This window comes from Pleurodeles waltl, chromosome 5 (assembly GCF_031143425.1).
Source record: "Pleurodeles waltl isolate 20211129_DDA chromosome 5, aPleWal1.hap1.20221129, whole genome shotgun sequence".
Lineage (NCBI taxonomy): Eukaryota > Metazoa > Chordata > Amphibia > Caudata > Salamandridae > Pleurodeles > Pleurodeles waltl.
This window is the reverse complement of record NC_090444.1, coordinates 1,432,199,245-1,432,211,664: the sequence shown is the minus strand read 5'-3', so window position 1 is coordinate 1,432,211,664 and position 12,420 is coordinate 1,432,199,245. Positions and strand designations below refer to the sequence as shown.

Genomic DNA, 12,420 nt, shown 5'->3' with positions numbered 1-12,420 from the left:
AATAGAAATTCACTTTAAAAACTAAAGGTTACAGGGACCTTATAGTTAGGGTCACATTTCAAAAGCACAAAACCATACAAATTCAGCTGTTATAGTTATTTTAAATAACTATAACTCACGCCCTAAGGTAACTATAACTCGCACCCTTGCCATACACTACTAATTACCCCAGATATTTCATCACTCATGACATCTTTGATAATATCACTGTAACATCTGCTGTTAAATTATTGATGAGAAAACTGTGTATGCAAGGGTGCAAGTTATGGTCACCTTAAGGTACATTTAAATGTGAGCCTAACTATAAAGTCCCTGTAACTTTTGGTTCTTTCAAGTGAATGTGTGTATATATACATATATATATATATATATATATATATATATATATATATATATATATACATAAAAATATATATATCTATATATATATATAGACACACATTTATATATTATATAATTTTTTTTGCCAACTTTCACTTTTTAGATTTTTCAAGACTTGTTGTGAGTGGTTAACCAACACTAACTACTCTTTAGGCAGCAAACAGTGCAGTAAAGAACACAAATGTAATAAGATTTTTTTTTTTTTTTTTTTTTTACATATGGTCACACGAAAGGTCATCAATTTATGATCTAATTTCCAAGATATAACGGGTTCTAGCCAGTAATGAACCGATAAGACAAAAAAAATGGTAAAAGGAAATTACTGTGGATGAATAGGCAGATCTTGTCAAAGGCAAATGTCAAATATTCTTTTTAAGGTAAACATAAAATAAATGATGCATAAGAAATATAAAGTGAACATTTACACTGCACATGTAGGCCAAAGCAGTGCTGTAAAAAGAGAAAATGGAAGATAAGTGGGAGGTGATATTTTATCCGAGGTACTTCATATATAAATCTGCTGTGATTTTACAATGGCACCACTGAACGCGGCCTACTTTCTGCTGTCTTATATTTCAATACTCAGATTGTACAAACTTCAAACTCTTCCTTTCTGGAATTACTAACAATAATAGCTTTTGGTCACTGATCACATTTGAGACAGACCTATTGTACAATTTTTGCATTTAAATCTCTAAAGAATTGTTTGCACCAGGGTCTTACAGGCATTGAAGCATAAAACCTAGATGAACAATTGAGATATCAATTGTGTAGGAAGAATACATTGCAAGTAATATGTAAGAGCAATGGTTAGCGTTTCATACAAATTTCAAGTGGTTTTTAACCAAAAGGAAATCATCTTGACCTATTTTCCTTTATCATTAACAGACTTTTAGGTGAATGATGGCATACTAACAGCAAGATTCTAGTTGGTGCGTCTTTCAATTATCCTCAAATATTTTGCAACATTACTCTCTTTTGAGGTCCAGTGTCACATGATATGCCATATAAAAAGGGAGGGGAGAGAATAAAGCATGATACCTAGAATTAAACTCACTTTCAGGGGTCTCATAACACTGCATAAAGATGTCCAACAACTCTGTTGGAAATGTTCTAGGTGCCTTTCTCTTCTCCGAAGAGTCCTGAGCTTTTCTTCCAAATACTGAAGAGAACGCCGTTCCTTTGATGGCAGCGGACGACCATCTTTGCACTGTGGTAATTAAAGCAGAATAAATTTAACAGTTTATTTGCAAATGTTTTAAATATTTTTGTTGATAAGACTAGTCACAATATGTTTGGGGAGTGTAAGAATGCTTGCAAATACATAACAAATACATAGGATTTGGTTTGTGTCAGCAGTCTGCCTCACATAACGATGCAGTTGACAGTTGGGGTTTTCGTATTCCTCCTAGAGAGCCACATACAACAGGGAGATTAGATGTGCCTGAATGGGCCATCAATGGCAGATTGTGAGGGCGGTGCTGAGCAGAGTCTTACTCATACTTGAACAGAATGGCCTACCTTCACACAAAGAGCTGCATACCCTATGTAGTTAGTCTGGAGCCAGGACAGGGAAGACAGGATACCTTCAAAGGGAAACTTCTACAATCTTATCCCCCACTTCAAAGGCACAATTGGGTATCAATATTGGACCTCAAACACCAACTCTTCAGTACACTTCTGGACTTGTGGATACTCTGCAATAAGGACTCATGTGTTTTGGACTGCCACTCTGCCGGACTGCTGCCCTGCTATACTGCTGTCTTGCTACGCTGACCTTATTGCTGACCTCTTGCCTGGGTGAGAAAGACTGGACCTGCATCTGTTGAACCAAGGACCCCAGAATGACTCCAATGGTTGGCTGGCTGGCCTCCTAGCTAGAGTCTCAGCGACAGAAAACAACTTTGAACTCAGCACCTGGACTCTGGCATCTGCGAGTCCGCCCTGCCAAGTGGTGCCACTCTAGTCCTGGACCCCTGGAAGTGGCCCTAAAGTGTTCTGCCAGACTATGTAGATCCAGCAGAACCAATGCATCTCTTTTGCTATGCACCGCAGCCCTGAGCAGAACTGACCCATTGCCGCTGCTGCGTGGTTTGGATCCATCGCAATGACCCACGTTTCCCCCGCTGCCTCTTCGGAACAGATGCTGTGTGATGCATCCTCAGCGCAGGCCTTTGCATCCCTTGTCAACGGAAGCCTCAATGATGACGGACTTTGCGCAGGGGGCCTAGCTGGCTCGCACTCCATCGCAGTTGGTCTGAACTTTTGACTTTGTCCCTGTCCAGCGCAACCAGATATCTCCAGTTGGCATTGAGCGCTTTCTGGAGCTTTTTCTAATTAAATCTACAAACCTGCATATCTTCGGTTCTACTGATTGGATATTTGCTGTTTTGGTCTTATTTTATTCATTAAAACTGACTCTATTTTTTTATTAACATGTGGGCCACTTTTGTGGTGCGTTTTCATTCTGTTACTGTTTGAAGTGTTGAGCAAATTATTTACACATTGCCTCTGAGTTAAGCCTGACTGCTCTGTGCCAAGCTACCCGAAGGTTGAGCACAGGTTTATTTATGGCTGCTTGTGACTTCATCCTGAGAAGAATGGTGGTTGCCTCTGGAGAAGAATTTCCCTCCACTCAACCAGTAACCCAGTTTCTTACACTCACCTTATGGATATGAACTAGAAATGTCTTCACTGCAAAAGCTCTCCAGTGCCACCAGGTGGCGCTATGTGGCTTTAGTCACTGCTATGCCCACCTTGATGTGAAAACATCGGAACATGTAAGGCACAAACTAGCAAGCTGGCATCAATTCCTGGCATTTTTCGACACTCTATAGAGCCATACCAAGAGGAACCAAGAAAGCATAAGCAACAGCGAAAATATTGGTAGCCAACACACTGCGTACACTAGGATCTTATTATTAACTGCACAAGTTAGGATGGAGGACAGAGAGATATTTGCAGGAAAGCATAGTAAACACTGGAAAAATCAGTACCGCAGGCAAGTAACTTCCATCTGATGGATACTTCTTCCTGTAGACTTCACACCTCATGAATAAGGTCCAAAGCAACACACTCAGGAAGGCAGGACGGAGTAGCCTTGATCAACCAAGACAACTGCACTACACAACCCTGGGAAAGTGGTGGTTACTGTGAGTCTGAGCCATGAAGAAAGAAATTGGGCGAAAACGTATGTGAGGTTACCTGGCAAATATTAACCACCAGGATGACCATGATGAGAGCACTGGAAGCAGTCATGGCCCTCATGGAATGTCCACAAATGACACGGCAGGGTGTTTTTTTGTCCAATGCACAACAGTGCTTAATGTAAGGAGTAACCCCAAAATTAAATAGCATACTTGGATACCACAATGCCTTCCATGGCCACAGCAACTCTTCCTATCAGGAGGGGTAGATGTGATAACACATAGCACACCTTGGTCCCAGTCTATGCAGTCACTCCTCTTTGATGGGATGAGGAGGAAAGAAGAATAAGGTGGGTGAATGGCACATGTTAAAGCAAGACAATCTTTGGCAGATTAGCAGTGAAGGTGTGCAGCATATTCTTACCTAGGTAGAACATCATGAAAGGGGGCGGGAATGAAAAGGTGCGCAGTCCACCAATGCCACAGGTCCAACTTATTGCTAACAGTAAAGCAGTTTTCAGCATCAGTAGCCTAATAAGGCAACTGTTTTAGCTCTAATGGAGATCCAATGAAGAAGGGTAACACTACATTTAAATCAAACCATGGAACAATGAAAGGAGTGTGAGGGGATAAAGTACTCTCTGCTAAAGACACACCAAACGTGGCAAATTAATAAAGAAAACTAAGAAGGCTGGTCAGGGAAGCACCACACAAAAGGTGGATAGGCAGCTAAATAGCTATTTACAGTACAAACTGCCAAGCCCTTCTGTGCAAGAAATAACATTAAGCTAGAACATCAGTAAGGTAGGATTGGAAAGAATCCAAAACTGACTCACACCTCTGAACAAATTTACCTTAATAGGGTGGATAAATGCATTTTGTGATGCGTTTGCTGCCAGCCAAGATTGCCTCAGCCACAGGTGACAGATGGGCTTGAGTAGCCACTACTAATTTCAACACATTTTGCTTCAGAGGATTGGGGTAGAGGACCCAACAGCCCTTCTAGGAAAGCGGGTCCAGCCTGTGCAGGAGAGGAAGAGGGCATGAGGCAGGAGTTCCAGCAGATAAGCATACCAAATCATCCTCACCCAATCTGGGGCAATGAGGATCAGTTGTGCTCAACTCTCCTGCGCTATCAGAAAGACTCTTGGTAGAAGCAGGATTGGCGACAATGCTTAAAGCAGTACCTGTTTTGCTGGGAGGCAAAGTTCAATGAGCTTGCTGTTAAGCAAATATATCTGAATTGGTCCAGGCAGGATTTAGCATTTTCTTCAAAGAGGTGCTTGCTGTCAAAGAGCATGCCCATTGTGGTCACTTGGACATCTTCCAAGAAGTCTGGGGAGTGCATTCAAGCATGGCAGAGCAGGTAGAAGCCATAGGTATAGACCCAGCCACTGGGCCAACTGAATCCTAGTGATACTTCATGATTTGTTTCAAAGTGTCTAGCCAGATCTGAAAACAGCTTTTTTTATGTGGTTGGGAAGATTGATAATGGTCATTTATGACAGCTTCAATGGTGTATGGATGCAGTGGTCAAGACGGCATGTGGTATGGTATTAGCGATGTGAACAGTTAAAACTGACACATGGTAAGACTTCTGAGCTCAGAGTCACGTTTCCTAAACTCTAGGTATGGAAATGCAGTAGAGAAGGTTTTAGGGTTCAGACTAGTAGAAGAAATTTGCACCACCAGACCCTCCGGAGAAAGGTTACCATGAAAGAAACTTTGGCTCTGACGGTGCCAGTCTGTATTGTTGAGTAATTTATCTGTGGCCTTCAAGGCCAGAAGAGGGTTTCCCCCCAGTCAGTCAATAATGGCTTCCAAAAATACCTCGCTAAAAGGCAGCTCTGGACCTGATACCACAAAAGATGGCTCCAAGATTATGACTCTGTTTTACCTTCCCAGGGGACAAGAGCAATTCCAAGCCTTCTGCAGATATTCATGCAAATAAAGTGAAATGTACTTCTGCGGAAGGGGAGTAAACAGTAAGGAATGTACCCTCCTGAATAAGTATCAAGGCCCTTACCACTTAATAAGTTTGGCTATAGCTCTTTTCAAGCATAACAAAAGCATCGGAGTCCCAGTTCAAAAAGTTACTCCACTCGTGCAAATATATGGGCCCTAGGGAGGGGTTCTGCTCTGAGTTCCTTGTCAAAACAGGCATGAGTCTTATCTCTCACCAGATGGATAATATTTGCTGACTTCAAAGTTGGAAATTGGGCTGAAATTAGATTTGAGGTTCTTACCAGGTAGAATATCCAAGAAGATGCTGAGAGCACAGGGCTCAGTGTATAGGTAGTCACTGGCTTCTTTGTTTGGAAGCGGTGTGGAGTCCAGAACCTGTGGCATTGTGGATTATGACGACATTGGAGTCAGGGTCGGTGGAATCAGCAAATACGCAGAAATGAATCCAGTGACCAGAAGAGTAGCATGGCCATACGGAATTTGCTCAGTACAGTAGAAGGAAAGGACTCTGCCTGCAAGGGGACAGCAGAAGGAGTTGACAAATCCAGCATCATCTTCTCTAATACTGGAACTGGCTCCAAGTACAAAAAAGAAATTGATGTCAGGGAGAGCGTACATTTAATTAAGGACGAGAACTTACATGAAGGTAAAGAGGACTGCTTTGGGGTGTCTCTAAAGGCTTCAGGGATGAAAAGGGTCTCTGGTTCTTTGATGGCCCTTAGATGCATTTAGAGCAGGAGTCACAGCCAATGAAGTGTAATGGGATCCAAGAAACCAAATGCAGATGTCACCTGACAAAGATTCGGCAAAGACATATTTTTTCGGCTTCTGCAAGCAGGTTTATTCCTTGAAATCTGAGGAGAAGTCATGACCTAGTTATTGTTAGGTTTTGAGGACTTTCAGCAGTCAAGCACTGAAAGCTCTCTTAACCTGTATCAATGGAGTGCAGAAAAATATTAAAGGACGCCAGTCTGCACCCTGTATGCGTCATTTGTTCTTATATACTGGGTGGGAGAAGGAGAGCTAAACATAGGAAAAGAAGATCCCACATCCAGTCTGGTGCCTTATGAATAACCAGAAGGCTACTCAAAAGGTGATGAATCATCTAACAGAGCTATTTTTCCCTGGAAACTTATAGTCATTAGAAAACAATGAGGCAATTACAGCAGTATGCTTATTTAAAGCACTACTCAAGAAAGCGGGAATCTAGTTGAACTTTAATATCTTGAACAACTGCCACTTTTGAACATGAAAGTTCTTATAGTTTATATTAAAATTCTCAAAATATATTACACTAACAAATACAGGCTGGGTATCTGGGTGATTATTTTCACAATATCAATTCTACATTTATTTTATATATTATAACCACAGCATATTTGTTGTAAATAAACAGCAGCAAAATGTCAAGGATTTGGTTAGGAGTGACGGTAAAAGCAGGCGTTATAAGCAATATACAACTTACCATGCACTCAAAGTATATTTTCAGCCACAGTAGACTATCTTTATAAAGGAACTTCTTAGTGACTATTTACTTCATCATAATGTACAGTTCAGGATAGTTTAGCCCACACAAACAGTTAACATATTTTGGTTCAAGCGTTGGAGAGAAAACACAGTAGGATACCAAATAAAGCAACAATTACTTGTTCAGTTGTCCGTAATCCATAATGGCTTAATAATAATTTGACTCACTGATATCAGAGACATAGAATTCCTCAAACTGAGGGACAATGACATACAATTACTGTGCATCTCAAGGGAAGGATAGGAGCAATAGAAGTTGGTCAAGATAGAGGATCTGTTGGTTCGGAAATCAGTGAGAACTGTACATTAAATCTTATGTTTGACCCGGACTTGTGCTGTGTGGCAGAGAACTCTTGCACAAGTACTAAACATTGTATGGTGTTGCAGCACAATTATTTGTTCCTTGAAACAGCCTCACACTGGCATGTGGCACAATACAAACCACAAAAACCCAAATTGTAACACTTGCCAACCTTTGACTTAATTGTTTCAATCTGCTGCTCCACTTCCTCAATATCGTCCGTATTCTCCAAGCGTTCATATGCTGCACTTCTGGTACCTTTAATTAGATTTAAAGGTAATGCTGACATGCCATAAGCCTGAAATATAATAAAAAGTTTCAAAGACACTATTTGAAGCACAGTGGAAACACTTGTAAAATACCAAAGTCCTGGTGAATGTTCCCGTTTCATCTTAACTGAGTTTACACCTGGTGATTGACGGTGAGCCAAAAACATGAGTAAAAAACTTTCGTTCCATGGGTGACTGAAATCTTGACATAGTAAATCAAATAATTTATTCACACATCACATTTATTGGTTTTGTCCAAGTGGATATAGCCTTATCATACAATACAAAAGATATATAAGGATGGATGGTTTATCAAACACCCTGTATTATACAGTTCACCCACACTAAATCATGTCTTGCCTGTAACTGAAAATCAGACAGATGTACAACATCAAAAAGCAACATGCCCATTACAGAATAGTATACCAAATACATATGGTAATTCATACTTGACTATGAATGCTAATTTCTAAGTTATGGATAGCATAGCGTGGGCCGTATCATTCATCCAACACTGCAGGCACACCGGTGTACTCTCACTCCATATGATTCACATGGGTTCACAGAGACCGTGACCTTGTCTTTATAACATTTCCATTAGATGAGTCCTTCCTTAATAAAAAGTTCAGAGGAGGTCCCCAGATATCTCTGGGTTGGCATGTGTAGTAAAAGAGCCTCATAAGTGTTATGGTGTTACTGCAATATATTACATTGGTAAGACACTCCTCTACAGTGGTTCTGGGAACCATATACCAGCAGACACCCTTTTCTTTGACAAATATTCCTTTATGGGGTGCTCAAACACAAGTATGTATCAGGGAAGGAATAAAGTTAATTACATGCTCCCGGCCCAACTTCTCCGAAGCAAGTAAGTGGTCATATATATAGAAATAGATGATGTTTAGCTCTAGTTGCCTGGAACACAAACATTACAACTTCATGCTGCCCCATTTACATGCCCACCCTTAGTGAGAAAAATAATCTGAGATGGAGTCTGTGTCCCGGTGCACTGTCAGTTTTAGGGGAGATATTATGGTCACCTCAAAACTGAAACCCCTTCTTCAAAGAAAACAGGTTGTCAGGGCCTAGTGCTGGATGGTAGGAGTCTGCAGGGAATGTGGGTCTGCAGCCAGAACTACAGTCTTCAAACAGGCGTTTTCTTTACTTACCTTTGGTGACAATATATTTGCGGCATGCATGGCTGTGGATGCACACATTTTGCATACTCCTGCCATTTAATGTTATGTCTGGGCATTGCAGTTTGTTTTTTTTTTGGTCGAAGAACCTTCAAGGGCTGGTGTAAGCACTACCCCAGCACTGAGCTCTACTCCCACGACCTACGCACCTAAACACCCTTGTGCCGAGGCAGAGCACTGCACCCGTAGGAGTCCGGCATTCAGCCCCAAACATTTGAGGAAAAAAGCATCAGTATTGAGTGCGCTGTTGCCTTTGGGCTCTCATCCACAATGAGACAAAGCTTCGGAGTTGAGCAGGCTCCAAAGGTAGAGGGTTGAAAGGTCCCACACCTCAACACCCTTGACCACAAAGACACACATTGATGACGCTATGGGGCACAAGTTAGTGTAGAAACAGCGCTGTAAGTCCAGTAACAGGCCCTCCCTGCCAAGATCGGAGGGATCAGAGGCACACTTTTCTTAAAAGAATACTAGAAAACATAGATGCTATGCAAGAAAATACTTTTTATCCATCAGACATCTGGAACGATTTTGGCGCAGCCACATCAGGGGAAAGTTTCCAGTAATTAGCCTCCAATCCTAAAGAAATGAAGGCTCACTTTTGAAGAAGAACTAGCTTTTGAGAACCTCAGTAGACAGGCTCTAAAAGGCACTAGAACAATGCCAATTGCCCTCCTAAATGTCCGTACACTCCCAGACATTCATCTCAATAGCTATCCCCACCTTATCGATGCCCACGCGGTAAAAACTGTAACTGTGCGCATATCGAATTATTGAAGACACAAACATGCCTTCAAATCTAACCTCTCCCTTTGCAGTTTCCCCACACAGGGCCAGTTATTACAGCTAACATTCAGAATGTAATGAATATGTTTGCAAATTATGACATTTTTCTTCGGCAGTCTACATTTACTACCTGATGTATTTATTGGTAACGCTTACTTGTGAGCTTTACATATCAATGTCACAAGGGTGAGATTTTATTTTGGTGATTTCAAAGTACCTTATTCAGCACAGCTGTGGGCTACCATATTGGAATGAATCCATCGACAGCTTCAAGCCATCTCTCCGTGCATGAGTCATGTTAGAATGTAACTATATAAAAATGTATCCACCTTTTTTAACTGTTGCTATAGGTCCCCTTGGTATGTTTTCATTATGTTTAAAAAACCCTTCACTAGTGTGCCTTATGCTTTTTAAGGTGTATGCACATGAAACGGGTATCTTTTTGTGCCTCCTATTTGAATTTTAGGTTGCTTTGTTTTTCTTCAGTGTCCATTTATTGCTGTGTGTGTTATTCTTCACTATGCTTTAATTAGCGCTGTGTCTCATACAGTAATGCTTTGCATTGCCTTAGATGTATTTATTTGTTTTTTTATTAGCTGTTGTCCTGTGTTAGTGGTTCTGTGCATCGTTTTGTCTCTTTCACTGTGAGAGGATTAACTTTCCATAGCCAGTTTGAGGTGGTTCTTCTTTCAAATGTTGTTCCCAAGCTGCTACAAAGACAGCCCTCCTGTGGTGATACTCCTCACCCCAGGGTAGACTCCAGCCCAGACATCCACAACAGAGGCACAAAGGTGTGAGGTTTTGAAAGGTTGAAATCAGCCCATGTGATCAAGGAATACAAAGGCCTCACCTCAGGGGGGCACCTTCACCTTACACAGTAGGATATTCAGTTCCTATCTTCACCCCTTCCACCTACCAAAGTACAGTGCTCCATGAAGTCTAATCAGGAGCAAGATGCTAACAAAGGCTTCACTGAATTTCCGTGTCTGGATTTCCATCCGTTAGCCGGTGGAATGCAGACAATACACTTCTATCATCTGGGGAAGCTAACTTTACCCTCCATCATGTGCCATGCTAAACCAGGGACATCCAAAATGGATCACACTTTGCTTTACAATTAATACTGAGATACACATTTGAGAAGACATCCATTCCAGCATTAGCAAAATCTCCTTTCAAGGGTTGTGTCAAGGGTTGAGCTTCCAATCCTTGAACTTATCACTTGTCCTTGATGAAGTGGTGGTCTAGCAGTACCCAGGTACAGCACATACTGTTCAACTGATTTTTGCACCTATGAAAAGCACTGAACATAGCACTATCCTTGCATGAAAATAATATTGTTGTTGCCTAGAGCCTCGCATCCTCAAATGGCACAATGTCTCTATAATCACAGAATTCGGCATGGAAAACTAATCTTTACTTAAAATCTGATTGTCCTCTCTCCTTTCTTTCAAATGTCTCTCCTCCTCCTTTGCCATCTTCTGCATGCTTTTCTCTATGGCCAGAACCTTTGGAACCTTCTCTAAATCACTTGCATGGCCAACTTAGTCTCTGTTGGTTCATTTCTGCAATTTGGGCATATCTCATTTCAAAGCTTACAATTTCTTCTTTTTTGAAAACCATAACCCTGCAACCTAACCTATTCTACTACATCTGTTCATCCCAACAAACATCTGCGTTTACTCAAATACTCCCACCACCACACTATTGAAAATACCTAACTCCTAATAATTTAATATTCCACAGAAAAACTGGAGTGAAATCATGGAATGATTTGTTTAAACACACAAGACTAATCTAATAATTAACACTGAACTAACCTTGGATTCCGGAGTAGCACACTGCCGGGGCATATGTTACTTGATTTGAACATATACATGAATCCCTCCAGAAGAAACCATGGTTTTCTCTTATATGCGTGTGCAGGTGCTTAGGGTCACTGTGTCTGCTACATCTTTTTGTACATCTACTCTTTTATTTTCCAGTAACAGTGGAAAAACACCAGACAGCACCTTGTATCTCTTTTAGAAATAGGGTGAAGGGGATTCACGGAGAGAGGAACAACTATCATTTTTGACAATGACTTGAATATGTAGCAACTGTATTTAGCCAGTGAAGGATTCTTTCAACACCATTTCCACAAATGAGGCATTTTGACTAATTCCTAGTTATTTCTCTGTCAGGATTCATAGCCAGATATTGAGGCACACCACCTTGCAGACTAAATCCACTTACCATTAGGCCTTGTTTTCCATAGCAGCTTCTTGTGAAGATCACAGAGTTCTAAGCCAGAATCTGAGTGCTAACTTGACTCAAAATGCTCCAGTAGTGGACGACATACTGCTGAAGACAACTTTGAATACTGATTACGTACAAGAAACAGGTCTAATTTTTGTTGCTAAAAATTCTATAACTACAGAAGTCCACTCCCCAAACAAACCTATATAATTCTATGGGTTCATCCTATTTATTTTCAGAATTTTCAGTCTGTGGAGGTTGTTTTTATGTTTGGCATCCCATTATAGTGTTCACTATTTTAAAATAGTAGCAAATTGGATGGATAAAATGTTGTGGTGTAAGGAAACTGATTATTTATTCACAAAAGACAGCTCCAACAATTTGGATCACTCAAAAGCGTTTGAGAAAACTACTATATTTTCAACTTTATTTCCCAGGTGGAGGCATAAGGGTAGTTGTAGGTATGCAAATGTAGCAGACATCCAACACCGCTGCGTCTACTTTTTCAGCATAAAGGAAGACACTTTGCCACATACTAACATACAGACATTGTTTTTGTTCTTTTTCAGATATCACAGAAAAGTGACTTTGTAAGTCCACAGAAAGACGCG

At 40.9% G+C, this 12,420-nt stretch overlaps 1 protein-coding gene across 1 annotated transcript in view; it reads right to left on the bottom strand.

The window, feature by feature from the left end:
* LMBRD1 (LMBR1 domain containing 1) overlaps window positions 1-12,420 on the bottom strand; it is a 360,506-nt gene that overhangs the window by 231,058 nt on the left and 117,028 nt on the right. The window contains exons 8-9 of the mRNA XM_069235723.1: window positions 7,493-7,618; window positions 1,439-1,591 (exon numbers count right to left, since the gene is read on the bottom strand). Of these exons, the coding sequence (XP_069091824.1) occupies window positions 1,439-1,591; window positions 7,493-7,618 (279 nt within the window). The remainder of the gene's footprint in view (window positions 1-1,438; window positions 1,592-7,492; window positions 7,619-12,420) is intronic.